The sequence below is a fragment of the Borostomias antarcticus genome (assembly GCF_949987555.1).
Source record: "Borostomias antarcticus genome assembly, chromosome: 7".
In the NCBI taxonomy this organism is placed as follows: Eukaryota; Metazoa; Chordata; class Actinopteri; order Stomiiformes; family Stomiidae; genus Borostomias; species Borostomias antarcticus.
In genome coordinates this window covers 438,500-450,262 of record NC_140240.1, presented here as the reverse complement: position 1 = coordinate 450,262, position 11,763 = coordinate 438,500, and the positions used below count along the sequence as shown (strand labels likewise).

At 49.4% G+C, this 11,763-nt stretch overlaps 1 protein-coding gene across 1 annotated transcript; it reads left to right on the top strand.

Moving 5' to 3' along the window:
* Window positions 1–233: 233 nt before the first annotated feature.
* Window positions 234–7,785, top strand: tmem183a (transmembrane protein 183A; the record flags this gene model as incomplete). Its single annotated transcript, XM_084440779.1, has 8 exons — window positions 234–297; window positions 3,621–3,710; window positions 3,982–4,149; window positions 5,272–5,431; window positions 6,439–6,619; window positions 6,746–6,826; window positions 7,025–7,183; window positions 7,599–7,785. The coding sequence occupies 8 exons, from the start codon at window positions 234–236 to the stop codon at window positions 7,782–7,784; spliced, it is 1,089 nt and encodes a 362-aa protein (XP_084296905.1). The 3' UTR covers window position 7,785.
* Between the last annotated feature and the right edge of the window lie 3,978 nt (window positions 7,786–11,763).

Here is an 11,763-nt window from a genome sequence, read left to right as displayed (position 1 = left end):
GAAATAGAAATAGGAACGCCCATACTCTCGCGTTGTTACCGCCCATACTCTCGCGTTGTTACCACCCAACTACGGAAGCCCCACACGTCATTCCATGATGGCTGAAGATCCCGGAGGAACTCTTTTCAATCTCTCTCTCACTCTTCTCCTCTTCTCCTCCCCTCTTCCTGTCCCTGAGACATGGCCGGACACACTGTCCCGTTAAGAGACCAGAGACCCTCGTTATTGTTATTATGCCCAAGAAAGGGAACCGAAAACGGCTGAAGTTTCGTGCCGGGGACGTGTGCTCGGAGTCGGGTAGGAGAAGGCAAGCTGGCTAACAAGCTAGCTAGCCATGCTAACAAGCTAGCTAGCCATGCTAACAAGCTAGCTAGCCATGCTAACAAGCTAGCTATCCATGCTAACAAGCTAGCTATCCATGCTAACGTTAGCTAGCTACACGCAATGCTCCTGTCAACTGCTCATTCATTCAGGTCAAGGCAGGCAGGGGGAATTAGCTTGTAGTTAGCTTGTAGTTAGCTTGTAGTTAGCTTGTAGCTAGCTTGTAGTTAGCTTGTAGTTAGCTTGTAGTTAGCTTGTAGTTAGCTTGTAGCCAGCTTGTAGCCAGCTTGTAGCCAGCTTGTAGTCAGCTTGTAGTCAGCTTGTAGTCAGCTTGTAGTCAGCTTGTAGTCAGCTTGTAGTCAGCTTGTAGTTAGCTTGTAGTCAGCTTGTAGTTAGCTTGTAGTCAGCTTGTAGTCAGCTTGTAGTTAGCTTGTAGTTAGCTTGTAGTCAGCTTGTAGTGAGCTTGTAGTCAGCTTGTAGTCAGCTTGTAGTCAGCTTGTAGTGAGCTTGTAGTCAGCTTGTAGTTAGCTTGTAGCCAGCTTGTAGTCAGCTTGTAGTCAGCTTGTAGTCAGCTTGTAGTGAGCTTGTAGTGAGCTTGTAGTCAGCTTGTAGTGAGCTTGTAGTCAGCTTGTAGTGAGCTTGTAGTCAGCTTGTAGTGAGCTTGTAGTGAGCTTGTAGTGAGCTTGTAGTCAGCTTGTAGTCAGCTTGTAGTCAGCTTGTAGTCAGCTTGTAGTGAGCTTGTAGTCAGCTTGTAGCGAGCTTGTAGTCAGCTTGTAGTGAGCTTGTAGTCAGCTTGTAGTCAGCTTGTAGTCAGCTTGTAGTCAGCTTGTAGTTAGCTTGTAGTCAGCTTGTAGTCAGCTTGTAGTCAGCTTGTAGTCAGCTTGTAGTTAGCTTGTAGTTAGCTTGTAGTCAGCTTGTAGTGAGCTTGTAGTGAGCTTGTAGTTAGCTTGTAGTCAGCTTGTAGTCAGCTTGTAGTGAGCTTGTAGTCAGCTTGTAGTGAGCTTGTAGTCAGCTTGTAGTCAGCTTGTAGTCAGCTTGTAGTCAGCTTGTAGTGAGCTTGTAGTCAGCTTGTAGCGAGCTTGTAGTCAGCTTGTAGTGAGCTTGTAGTGAGCTTGTAGTCAGCTTGTAGTGAGCTTGTAGTCAGCTTGTAGTCAGCTTGTAGTCAGCTTGTAGTGAGCTTGTAGTCAGCTTGTAGTGAGCTTGTAGTCAGCTTGTAGTGAGCTTGTAGTCAGCTTGTAGTCAGCTTGTAGTCAGCTTGTAGTTAGCTTGTAGTCAGCTTGTAGTCAGCTTGTAGTCAGCTTGTAGTTAGCTTGTAGTCAGCTTGTAGCGAGCTTGTAGTCAGCTTGTAGTGAGCTTGTAGTCAGCTTGTAGTTAGCTTGTAGTCAGCTTGTAGTCAGCTTGTAGTGAGCTTGTAGCGAGCTTGTAGTCAGCTTGTAGCGAGCTTGTAGTCAGCTTGTAGCGAGCTTGTAGTCAGCTTGTAGTTAGCTTGTAGTTAGCTTGTAGTCAGCTTGTAGTTAGCTTGTAGTCAGCTTGTAGCGAGCTTGTAGTCAGCTTGTAGCGAGCTTGTAGTCAGCTTGTAGTTAGCTTGTAGTCAGCTTGTAGTCAGCTTGTAGTGAGCTTGTAGTGAGCTTGTAGTCAGCTTGTAGCGAGCTTGTAGTCAGCTTGTAGTGAGCTTGTAGTGAGCTTGTAGCGAGCTTGTAGTCAGCTTGTAGTCAGCTTGTAGTCAGCTTGTAGTCAGCTTGTAGTGAGCTTGTAGTCAGCTTGTAGTTAGCTTGTAGTCAGCTTGTAGTCAGCTTGTAGTGAGCTTGTAGTGAGCTTGTAGTCAGCTTGTAGCGAGCTTGTAGTCAGCTTGTAGTGAGCTTGTAGTGAGCTTGTAGCGAGCTTGTAGTCAGCTTGTAGTCAGCTTGTAGTCAGCTTGTAGTGAGCTTGTAGTGAGCTTGTAGCGAGCTTGTAGTGAGCTTGTAGCGAGCTTGTAGTGAGCTTGTAGTTAGCTTGTAGTTAGCTTGTAGTCAGCTTGTAGCACAGTTTAAAGCGAAGTAAACATAAATATTCATTCATTGAATAGTGATGCTATATATCTAACTGAGCTAGCAGAGGCTACTCCCACGTCATCAGCCGTTTGATCAGCTAACGCCTGCTAGCTAGCAGCTAATTAGCTCCCTGTACCAATGTGGGGTCAAGGTGCTAGCACAGCTAGGCTAGGTCAGTGCTAGCACAGCTAGGCTAGGTCAGTGCTAGCACAGCTAGGCTAGGTCAGTGCTAGCACAGCTAGGCTAGGTCAGTGCTAGCACAGCTAGGCTAGGTCAGTGCTAGGGAAGTGGTTCAAAAGTTAAGAAATATCCATGTGTAGCCTGCTGTCACATTTGGAGAACGGTTCCCTCTCCCTTGTGTGGGTTCTGTAGCTCCTGTTCCATCTCCCTTGTGTGGGTTCTGTAGCTCCTGTTCCATCTCCCTTGTGTGGGTTCTGTAGCTCCTGTTCCATCTCCCTTGTGTGGGTTCTGTACATGGATGTATTAGGGTTCTGTAGCTCGCTACCCTTTGAGTCAGGGGTGTCAGTTCTGCTTTAACATTGAATATGGAACAAGCAACGCTTATTACCATACAATATATAACTTAATAATACAATATATAACTTAATAGTGCAGACATGCAAAATCGAATTTCAAATAAAAAAACACCAATGTTATTCATTTATAAAATAAAATGTAAATAAAAATCGTATGCCTCTTTTCTATTTGCAGCCTTCTGATTTAAATATCAAAATAAACTTTTTTTCACAGGCTATTAAATTTAAAAATAAAATAACAATAATAAATGAATCATGTCCAGGTCCTTGTACTTGTCGTGATGTTTCGTTTCGTAGTGTCGTCTAATGTTGTACTCCTTAGTTATAGCCACGTTGGCTCCACAAACAAGGCAAACAGGTCTATCTTTTACATATGTAAACAGATATTCTGCCTCCCTTCTTCCCAGCTTCTGTTTTCTGCCTTTCTTTTTGCCATTTTTAAGAAGGGGTAACACGGTTACAGTTGTAGTATGAGATTGCTATGACTACTGTCACAGAAGAGAGGGCGTTTCTGGGTCCTGTCTTGATTGACGCCAAAACAACAGCAGAGCATTATGGGATTTGTAGTATTAGCGGTGAATGCGCTGTATAATACTGGCGGGCCAGCTCTAGTAGGCATTTGGTATTGCCTCGCGGGCCAAATATAATTACACTGCGGGCCAAATCTGGTCCGCGGGCCAGAGTTTGACACCCATGCTTTGAGTCTTCTGCTAACCTAATCTCTCTTCTCTAGTGACTGTTGCCGATTTCGCCAATGCCGACCCAGCCGTGGTAAAGTCGGGCAGAGTGAAGAAGGCTGTCGCTAATGCAGTCGAGAAAGAAGGTAGGTACAGCAAGGACCCTAGAGTCATAGCAGATCCTATATATGAGGATGTATGGCTGATTAAGTTTAATTCAGCTCTCTCTGCAACTCTTTCTGAGATCAGTGTTGGAATAATATCACGGATAACTACAATATTGATCTACTGTTGATACTTGAACGAGCCGTGTCAATCGGCAGCAATCAAGGTATGGTGAGCAGCTGATGTCTAGGTCTGATCTCGTGTTGCTTTGTGTCTTGTCTGTGTGTGTGTGTGTGTGTGTGTGTGTTCCAGTGAAGCTGTTGTGTGGTCTGGAGGCGTCGCAGGGTCCTGTCCAGGAAGTGCTGTCGTCTGTGGCCAGCGTTGCCACGGACGCCCTGGAGAGCAGCGATGACTTTGACAGGGAGGAGGGAGAGAACGAGGCCAGAGGGGCGAGCAAGAAGAAGCACAAGAGAAGGAAAGGTAGATTCAGCTGTCTGCATGGATGACATCCCCTTGGTATAAATTGTTATTGATGTTGATCAATCAAAGCTTTATTTGTATAGCGCATTTCATACCCAGAGGCAACACAATGCGCTTTACAGAGAACAAGGGAGGTGGGCATACGACCCACCTCTACATATTCCAGAGGGAAGCAAAAAAACAGTAATCACCCGGGGGCCAGAAAAGTGAGCTGTAAAAATTCTTCCCTGACCCCTCTCAACAAGGCGATGGAGCAAGCTCCTGGAGTATGTTTGTCTACCGGCTAAGAACATTTATAAAGCAATACATTGATGTCTAACCTGACGCACCAGATGGTTTGTCCATCTTAGGACAGCTTTGTTGGAAACTGTTTGGGAAAGTGCTGGCACTTTCTAAACTACTCGGCAGGAGATTGGATGAAGCGTGGGTTTATCACCGTCTGTTATGGGTAAATGAGACTCTTACGGAAGCCAGATGGGAGAAGAGTGAACCGATAATTTCCACAGAGAAAGGCCTTCAGTTCTGTTCTGTTTGATTTTCTTGCGATGAAGAAATACTCTCCAGTTCAGATATAATTGATGCTATAGCAGCATCTACACTAACCTCCGCCATTGTTGTTTTGGAACGAACAGTTGCTTCTCGCCGTCGTCACACCCAAACCCCGCCTGGCGTAGCTGCTAATACTTCCTCAGAGAACGCTGATTGGCCCGACCGTTTTCTGATCGGACACAAACTGATCTCTATCAAGCTTTCCCAGACTGAGTGAAACAATGTGAGCTTGAGAGATCAGTATGAGAGATCAGTATGAGAGATCAGTATGAGAGATCAGTAGGGTCTCACAAGTCTAGTTGATGCCATTGATACAGATGGTGACTTTGGGTTTTTCAGTGAGCCGTGTTAGAGAAGACTGACTTACTAGCATGTAGTGTCAGAATGAGAGAAAGGCTGTGTGTATATGACGTATGGACACTGAGGAATCTGTGTGTGTGTTCGTGTTTGTGTGTTCGTGTTTGTGTGTTCGTGTTTGTGTGCGTGTGTGTGTGTGTGTGTGCGTGCGTGTGTTCGTGTGTGTTCGTGTTCGTGTGTGTGTGCGTGTGTGTGTGTTCGTGTGTGTGTTCCCAGAGAGCAGTGAGAGCAGTGATGGGCAGAACTACCCGGTGGACATCTGGCTGATGCTGGCCTCCTACATCCGTCCTGAGGACGTGTGTCGCTTCGCTCTGATCTGCAGGAACTCCTGGACCGTCACCTGCACCGCCGCCTTCTGGACCAGGCTCTACAGGAGGTGGGCCTCCTCCTCTTCCTCCTCCTCCTCCTCCTCTTCCTCCTCCTCCTCCTCCTTCATTCACCCCATCCCCTCACTGTCAGTGAGAACACGGGGAGAGGCTGAGCTAATGTCTGGAGGAATCACCCTGGAAGTCCCTCTCTATAGACTGTTTCATGTTCATATTCAAAACAATAACACCACTTGGGTTCATCTCAACATCCGGTTTGCGGCCGCGGCGATATCACTTGTCAGGTTAGCGTTAGCGGCGGTAGCTAGCTAGCTAACGTTATGAACGTGAGCCTCCCAAAGGCAGAACAGAGGGGATATGCTAACGATCACATCACTGAACAACAAGGTCCTAAAGTTCATTTGGACATTTTGAAAAAGTATTCAACTTGCTAGCGTTTGACTATTATCACAGATGTTTGTTTGTTTGTTTGTCGCTGACGCACAGGAAGTTTACTTGGACCAAGTCATTGGCCTAATAACCTATAATTAAATCAAAGGTAGAAAAAATGGTAAATAGACTACACTTGTATAGCGCTTTTCCACCTTAGTGGCACTCAAAGCACTTTACAATGGCCTCTCATTCACCCATTCACACACCAATGGCGGTAGCTGCCATGCAAGGTGCTAACCTGCTCATTGGGAGCAATTTGGTGTTAGGTGTCTTGCTCAAGGACACTTCCGACATGTGGACAGTCAAAGCTGGGATTCGAACCACTGACCCTTCGATCACTGAACGACCCGCTCTACCAACTGAGCTACAGCTGCCCCAAAAAACATAACATTACATTACAGTCATTTAGCAGACGCTTTTATCCAAAGCGACTAACAATAATTGCATTTAACTAGGAAGAGCCAATGTACTACTACTTGCCAGAACTCACAAGTGCATCTTCTTTCTAAAACAAGTGACTAAGAGCATAATCATAAGCAAGCATAATAAAACAACAACGCTCTTTTAAAGACGGGTATTCTCTTCCTCCGTCTGTCCTCCTCCTCCCCCTCTCCGCCCCCCACAGACACTACAGTCTGGAGGCCGACCTGCCGTTTCGTCTGCAGCCCGACAGCGTGGCCAGGATGCGCTGTCTGCGCGTGCGCGTCATCCGCTCCCTCTTCCACCTGTACGAGCCGTTCAGCCTGCGCGTCTCCCAGAGCCCCGCCCTGCCCGAGACCACGCCCACAACGCTGCTCAACTCCAAGGTGAATGGACGGTGGTGGCGGCGGCGCGTGTGGTCGTTCGGCCGGGGTGGGGTGGGGCTGTATTTTGAGGGGCGGGCTGGTGGGCCGGACCAGCGGGACCTAACGGGTGTGTGTTCCCCCCGGTAGTGTCTCCTCTGCTGGGACAACAGGGTGGTCGGGGTGAGGCCGGAGCCCGTCTGGGAGTTCAACTTCAAGTTTCTAAAGCAGGTCAGTCAAAGTCTGTCTGGGGACCTCAGCTCTTTGTTTTTAAGTATATGACACATAACACGCCACTAGTGAAACAGAGAAACATTGTCCATTACTGGAGAGGTCATGTATGTGTGTGTGTGTGTTTGTGTGTGTGTGTGTGTGTGTGTGTGTGTGTGTGTGTGTGTGTGTGTGTGTGTGTTCCCTGTCTGCCCCTAGCAGGCGCGCTGTAAGAACGGCGGTGCCCCGGCGCTGCTGATGCCCCGGCAGTACGAGGACGTCCACGCCAACCCCGACGCCGACTGCTACCTGCTCAAAGTCACCACTCTCAACTTCATACGGCTCAACCCCGCCGTCATGGGCATGACCCTCCACCTGGTTAGTCTAACGAGTTCACCGGTCCTCACAGGTCTAACACCACCCAGTTCACCAGTCTAATACCCCCCAGTTCACCAGTCTAATACCCCCCAGTTCACCAGTCTAATACCCCCCAGTTCACCAGTCTAATACCCCCCAGTTCACCAGTCTAACACCCCCCAGTTCACCAGTCTAATACCCCCCAGTTCACCAGTCTAACACCCCCCAGTTCACCAGTCTAACACCCCCCAGTTCACCAGTCTAATACCCCCCAGTTCACCAGTCTAATACCCCCCAGTTCACCAGTCTAACACCCCCCAGTCCACCATCTAACACCCCCCAGTTCACCAGTCTAATACCCCCCAGTTCACCAGTCTAACACCCCCCAGTCCACCAGTCCTACCCTACCCTAACAGCTGTGTCTCTCTCTCCTCAGTTCACCATCAACGTGAGCACGGACATGCGTCACCACCGCGTGCGCCTGGTGTTCCAGGACACGCCCCTCCACCGGGGGAGGAGGAGGGGGGAGCAGGGGGGCACCCAGGTGGTGCTGGACCCCGTTCACAGTGTGACGCTCATGGACTGGTGGCATCCGCAGTACCCATCCTCCCCCTGCACCTAGAACCCCCTAGAACCCCCTCCCCTCCCTACACCGAGAACCCTCTCCTCCTCCCCCTAGAACCCCATCCTCCCCCTGCACCTAGAACCCCCTAGAACCCCCTCCCCTCCCTACACCGAGAACCCTCTCCCCTCCCTACACCTAGAACCCTCTCCTCCTCCCCCTGCACCTAGAACCCCCTCCCCTCCCTACACCTAGAACCCTCTCCTCCTCCCCCTGCATCTGGAACCCCCGCCTCCCCCTAGAACCCCTCTACCCTCTCATCCTCCCTCTACATGAAGAACATCCTCTACCCCCCACACACCTAGAATCCCTGTCTACCCCCCCGCCCTCCCCCCAAACCTAGAACCCCCCTCTACACCCCCCCCACACACACCTAGAACCCTGTCTACCCCCCCCCGCCCTCCCCCCAAACCTAGAACCCCCTCTACACCCCCCCCCCCCACACACACACCTAGAACCTCCTCTACCCTCTCATCCTCCCCCTGCACCAAGAACACACTCTACCCCCCCCCCACACACACACACACACCTAGAACCTCCTCTACCCTCTCATCCTCCCCCTGGAACCAAGAACACACTCTACCCCCCCCCCCCCCCCCACACACACACACCTAGATCCCTCTTTACCCTCTCCCCCCCTACACCGAGAACCCCCCTCCCTTACACCTAGAACCCAGTACCCAGAACCACTGTTCCTGCTGCCCTAGAACCTTGTCCTGCAGGTTTTCCAGATCCCTCCTGGGAGCAGACGCACAGAAAGGTTCCTCACCCTTTTTCTGGAAGCACAAAATAGGATTTTAAACGGGAAACTCAAGATTTTACATTATTTTGAATGTGGGTTTAAGAGGGGAATCATGTTTGTTTGATTGTAACCCTTTAAACAACGTTGCACATCTCATTTCATCCCCTCATGACTGTATTTGGTCAGGAGGCTTCCTGGCGTTGTGAGGCAGACCTCTGTTCTCAGTGGGCCGCCCAAAGATCAAACACCATCTGCTTCTGATCACGGGGATCTGATCGGACTTTTGCTTTTGTAGTCAACTCTGCGCCCACAGCTGTGGAGGGTGAACCTGCTACGATTCCACATCGTGGTGTTGATGGTGCGTTTCTCAGTGTGAAGAGCGGCAGTAGAAACACATGCTTCAGTCATAATGGACTGGGGGGAGGCTGGGATTGAAATAAAACGACCGTCACTGGGGAACCACATCTAACTAGCCGTTCTGGGGAACCACATCTACGTAGCCGTTCGTTCAATCAAACGCAGTAGAGAAGACGTTGTGTTCTGACTTAAAGTTTAAATTGAGTTGTACATTCTCATGTGTTGAATCATTTTTAATGCACTTAAAATAATGATTGTAATGCTGATTGTAGATGGCTGTGTAGTTGAGTTGAGCGTGTGTGGAGGCCGTGCTGGTGTCCGGCTGAGAGGGCGGTCAGGCCTGTTTCATGTGAGGTCTGTGTAGCTCGAAACTCCTGACTGACCAACCAAGTGCACTGAAATACAACTATAAACAACCCCTCAACATGTCTCCTCTCGTTCTTTTGTGTATTGATACACATTTATACACACCCCGTAATATTATGGTATGAATGATGATGAATGGAGCATGTCGGAGATGTCCCAGTCCAACCAGGCCACGCAGCGCGACAAGGGCGCCCTCCTGTGGTCGACCGCTGACATGTGATGTCTGCTCCTGCCGTGCAACCTTGTAGAGTATTGTATCCCTGGCTGTCAACGCACTGGGTTAACACGTCACTCCCCGAAAATACCCCATGCAGAAGAACTACACTACCCACTACGCCCCGTGCGCTTTGCCATTGGCGGCCAGAGTTGTCACAAGTGCGCACAGGTGACCGGACCGCTGTGGCTCTCCAAGTGGTGACAACATCGCGACGAACTTGGACGAAAACAATCAGCCGCTGGGCAGCACACGGGGACCGCAGTCTGGTGCGAATCCGTCGGTATTTAATCACGTCGGTATTTAAACACGTCTTGTTTCGCGTGGTTTGTGTAGAAACCTTGGGGATCCGAGCCCAAACAGTCTGGGCAGTACCCGAGCGCACTAGGCGGGCTGGTCGTGTTTCCCGAACCCGACTCCGTGACTTCTCTCTGTCTGACCTTCAGAGCTGGTGAGTGATATTTTAACCACTGATCTAACAGACTGCAGACCTCAGCTCACTAAACACATCTCTGGAGAACATGGGCCTGGACTGCTGGGTGTTGGAGAGCTCGGTCGGGCATCGTGCGTAGTTGCGCACATCGATTAGGTTTTTATTGTCATCTGGCAGAAAGTCATTAAGCAAACACGCAATCGAGACAGTTGCAGAGGATCAATGCGTGAGCATTGGGAACTTATTGAATAGCACGATTGGGTAAATATATTCCTGAATATCCTACTGGTTTGAAAGTGTAATTATAACTCCTGAAGCAGTGTCGTACTTGTTGGAAAGTTTCGCGTTGGCTGCAAGTAGCAGCTCCGAACCTCTTGTCTAATTTGGAGAAATATTTAGGTTGAGAAATCTCTGGGCTGCATGTCTATCATATGATAGGTTCAGGGTGTGTTTTTTCCACTGTAGTGTCTCTTCTGCTGTCAGACAGCCAGGGCAGGAGATGCCTGGTGGCTGAGCGGCTGTCTGGTGAGTCTGGAGCGCACGGTATACAGCGGCTGGATCAGTAACGACACTTTATCCGGGGTATGCTGCTATGTATAAACCCTGTTTGTGATAGGCTGCTCTTCTGATAGGCTGCTCTTCTGATAGGCTGCTCTTCTGATAGGCTGCTCTTCTGATAGGCTGCTCTTCTTATGTAACGAGCGTTTTGCTGGAAAGCCGTGTGCGCAGCGAGGACCGGGCAGGACGCACGACCCGGACACCGCGCTCAGTCAAGCCTTCATTGGTCTCTCGACGCCCCCCCCCCTATTGACCACTTTATTTACATACATTGTGTGTGTGTGTGTGTGTGTGCGTGCGTGCGCGCGCGTATATATAGAATGGTATGTCAGAACGGGTTACGCGCAATAGCTTGGATAGGCCAGGGGTAGGCTATGCTTTTATTCGATTACGAGTGTGTGGTGTGTTGAGCGAGACAGTATATATATATATATACATATTAGGGCTGAAGACAAGTGTAAGCCTACTGTATACTCTCAGTCTTATGTGATGTGTGTTCAGTTGTATCCCCCCATATGTGTAGCTATGACTCCATTCAGCTCTTACACCTTAAACCTGGTGTGTTCTGCATAATAACCTACAGAACAGAACACCCTCGCTGGCACTAGAGGCTAACAGGTAGCATGAACTTTAACCCCAAAAGCCTAACCTTTCACCTGTGGTTGTTGTGACCATTCAGAGAGCACATAGGTGTGAAAGGTCACCTGAGCCTCCCTGGTGGACTGTACCCTCGTCGCTCACACCAACTCCTGATTACACCACTCTGACAACAAGTGACAACAAGCTTCTGTATTTGAGGAAAACTCCCGTTCGCACCGTGACTCATCTTCTTTCTTTATTTGTCCGTTTCCAAGAAATCCCTTCATTATCGTGTGACGAGCCCAAAGCAAAGCGTTACTCATCTGTGACCTCCAACATGCTTTCACAGAACCACAGACCCACAGAACCACAGAACCACAGAACCATAGAACCATCTGGGTCAGAGAGGCTCTGAGAGACGCTAAACAATCTGGCCCTGTTTCTGTACGACCCTCATACAACATCATCACAACAAAGACAATAACTAGAATAGAATAGCTAATCAGCAATCAATCAGTTATTTTTATTTGTGTAATTTTGATCACACTGCACTCTTAAGCGATCCAGGTTCTCTTTAGTGAGAAGGTTCCATTCCCATGATTGAGTGACCAGACCCTGGGGGGCCCAGAGACGGCATGCGGGCTTCGGCTCGGCGAGCTCACACGCCCCCCCCCCCCGCGGTGCGCCAGGCCCCTGAGGGGTTGACCCAGCCTGGGGGGGGGGGGGGAGG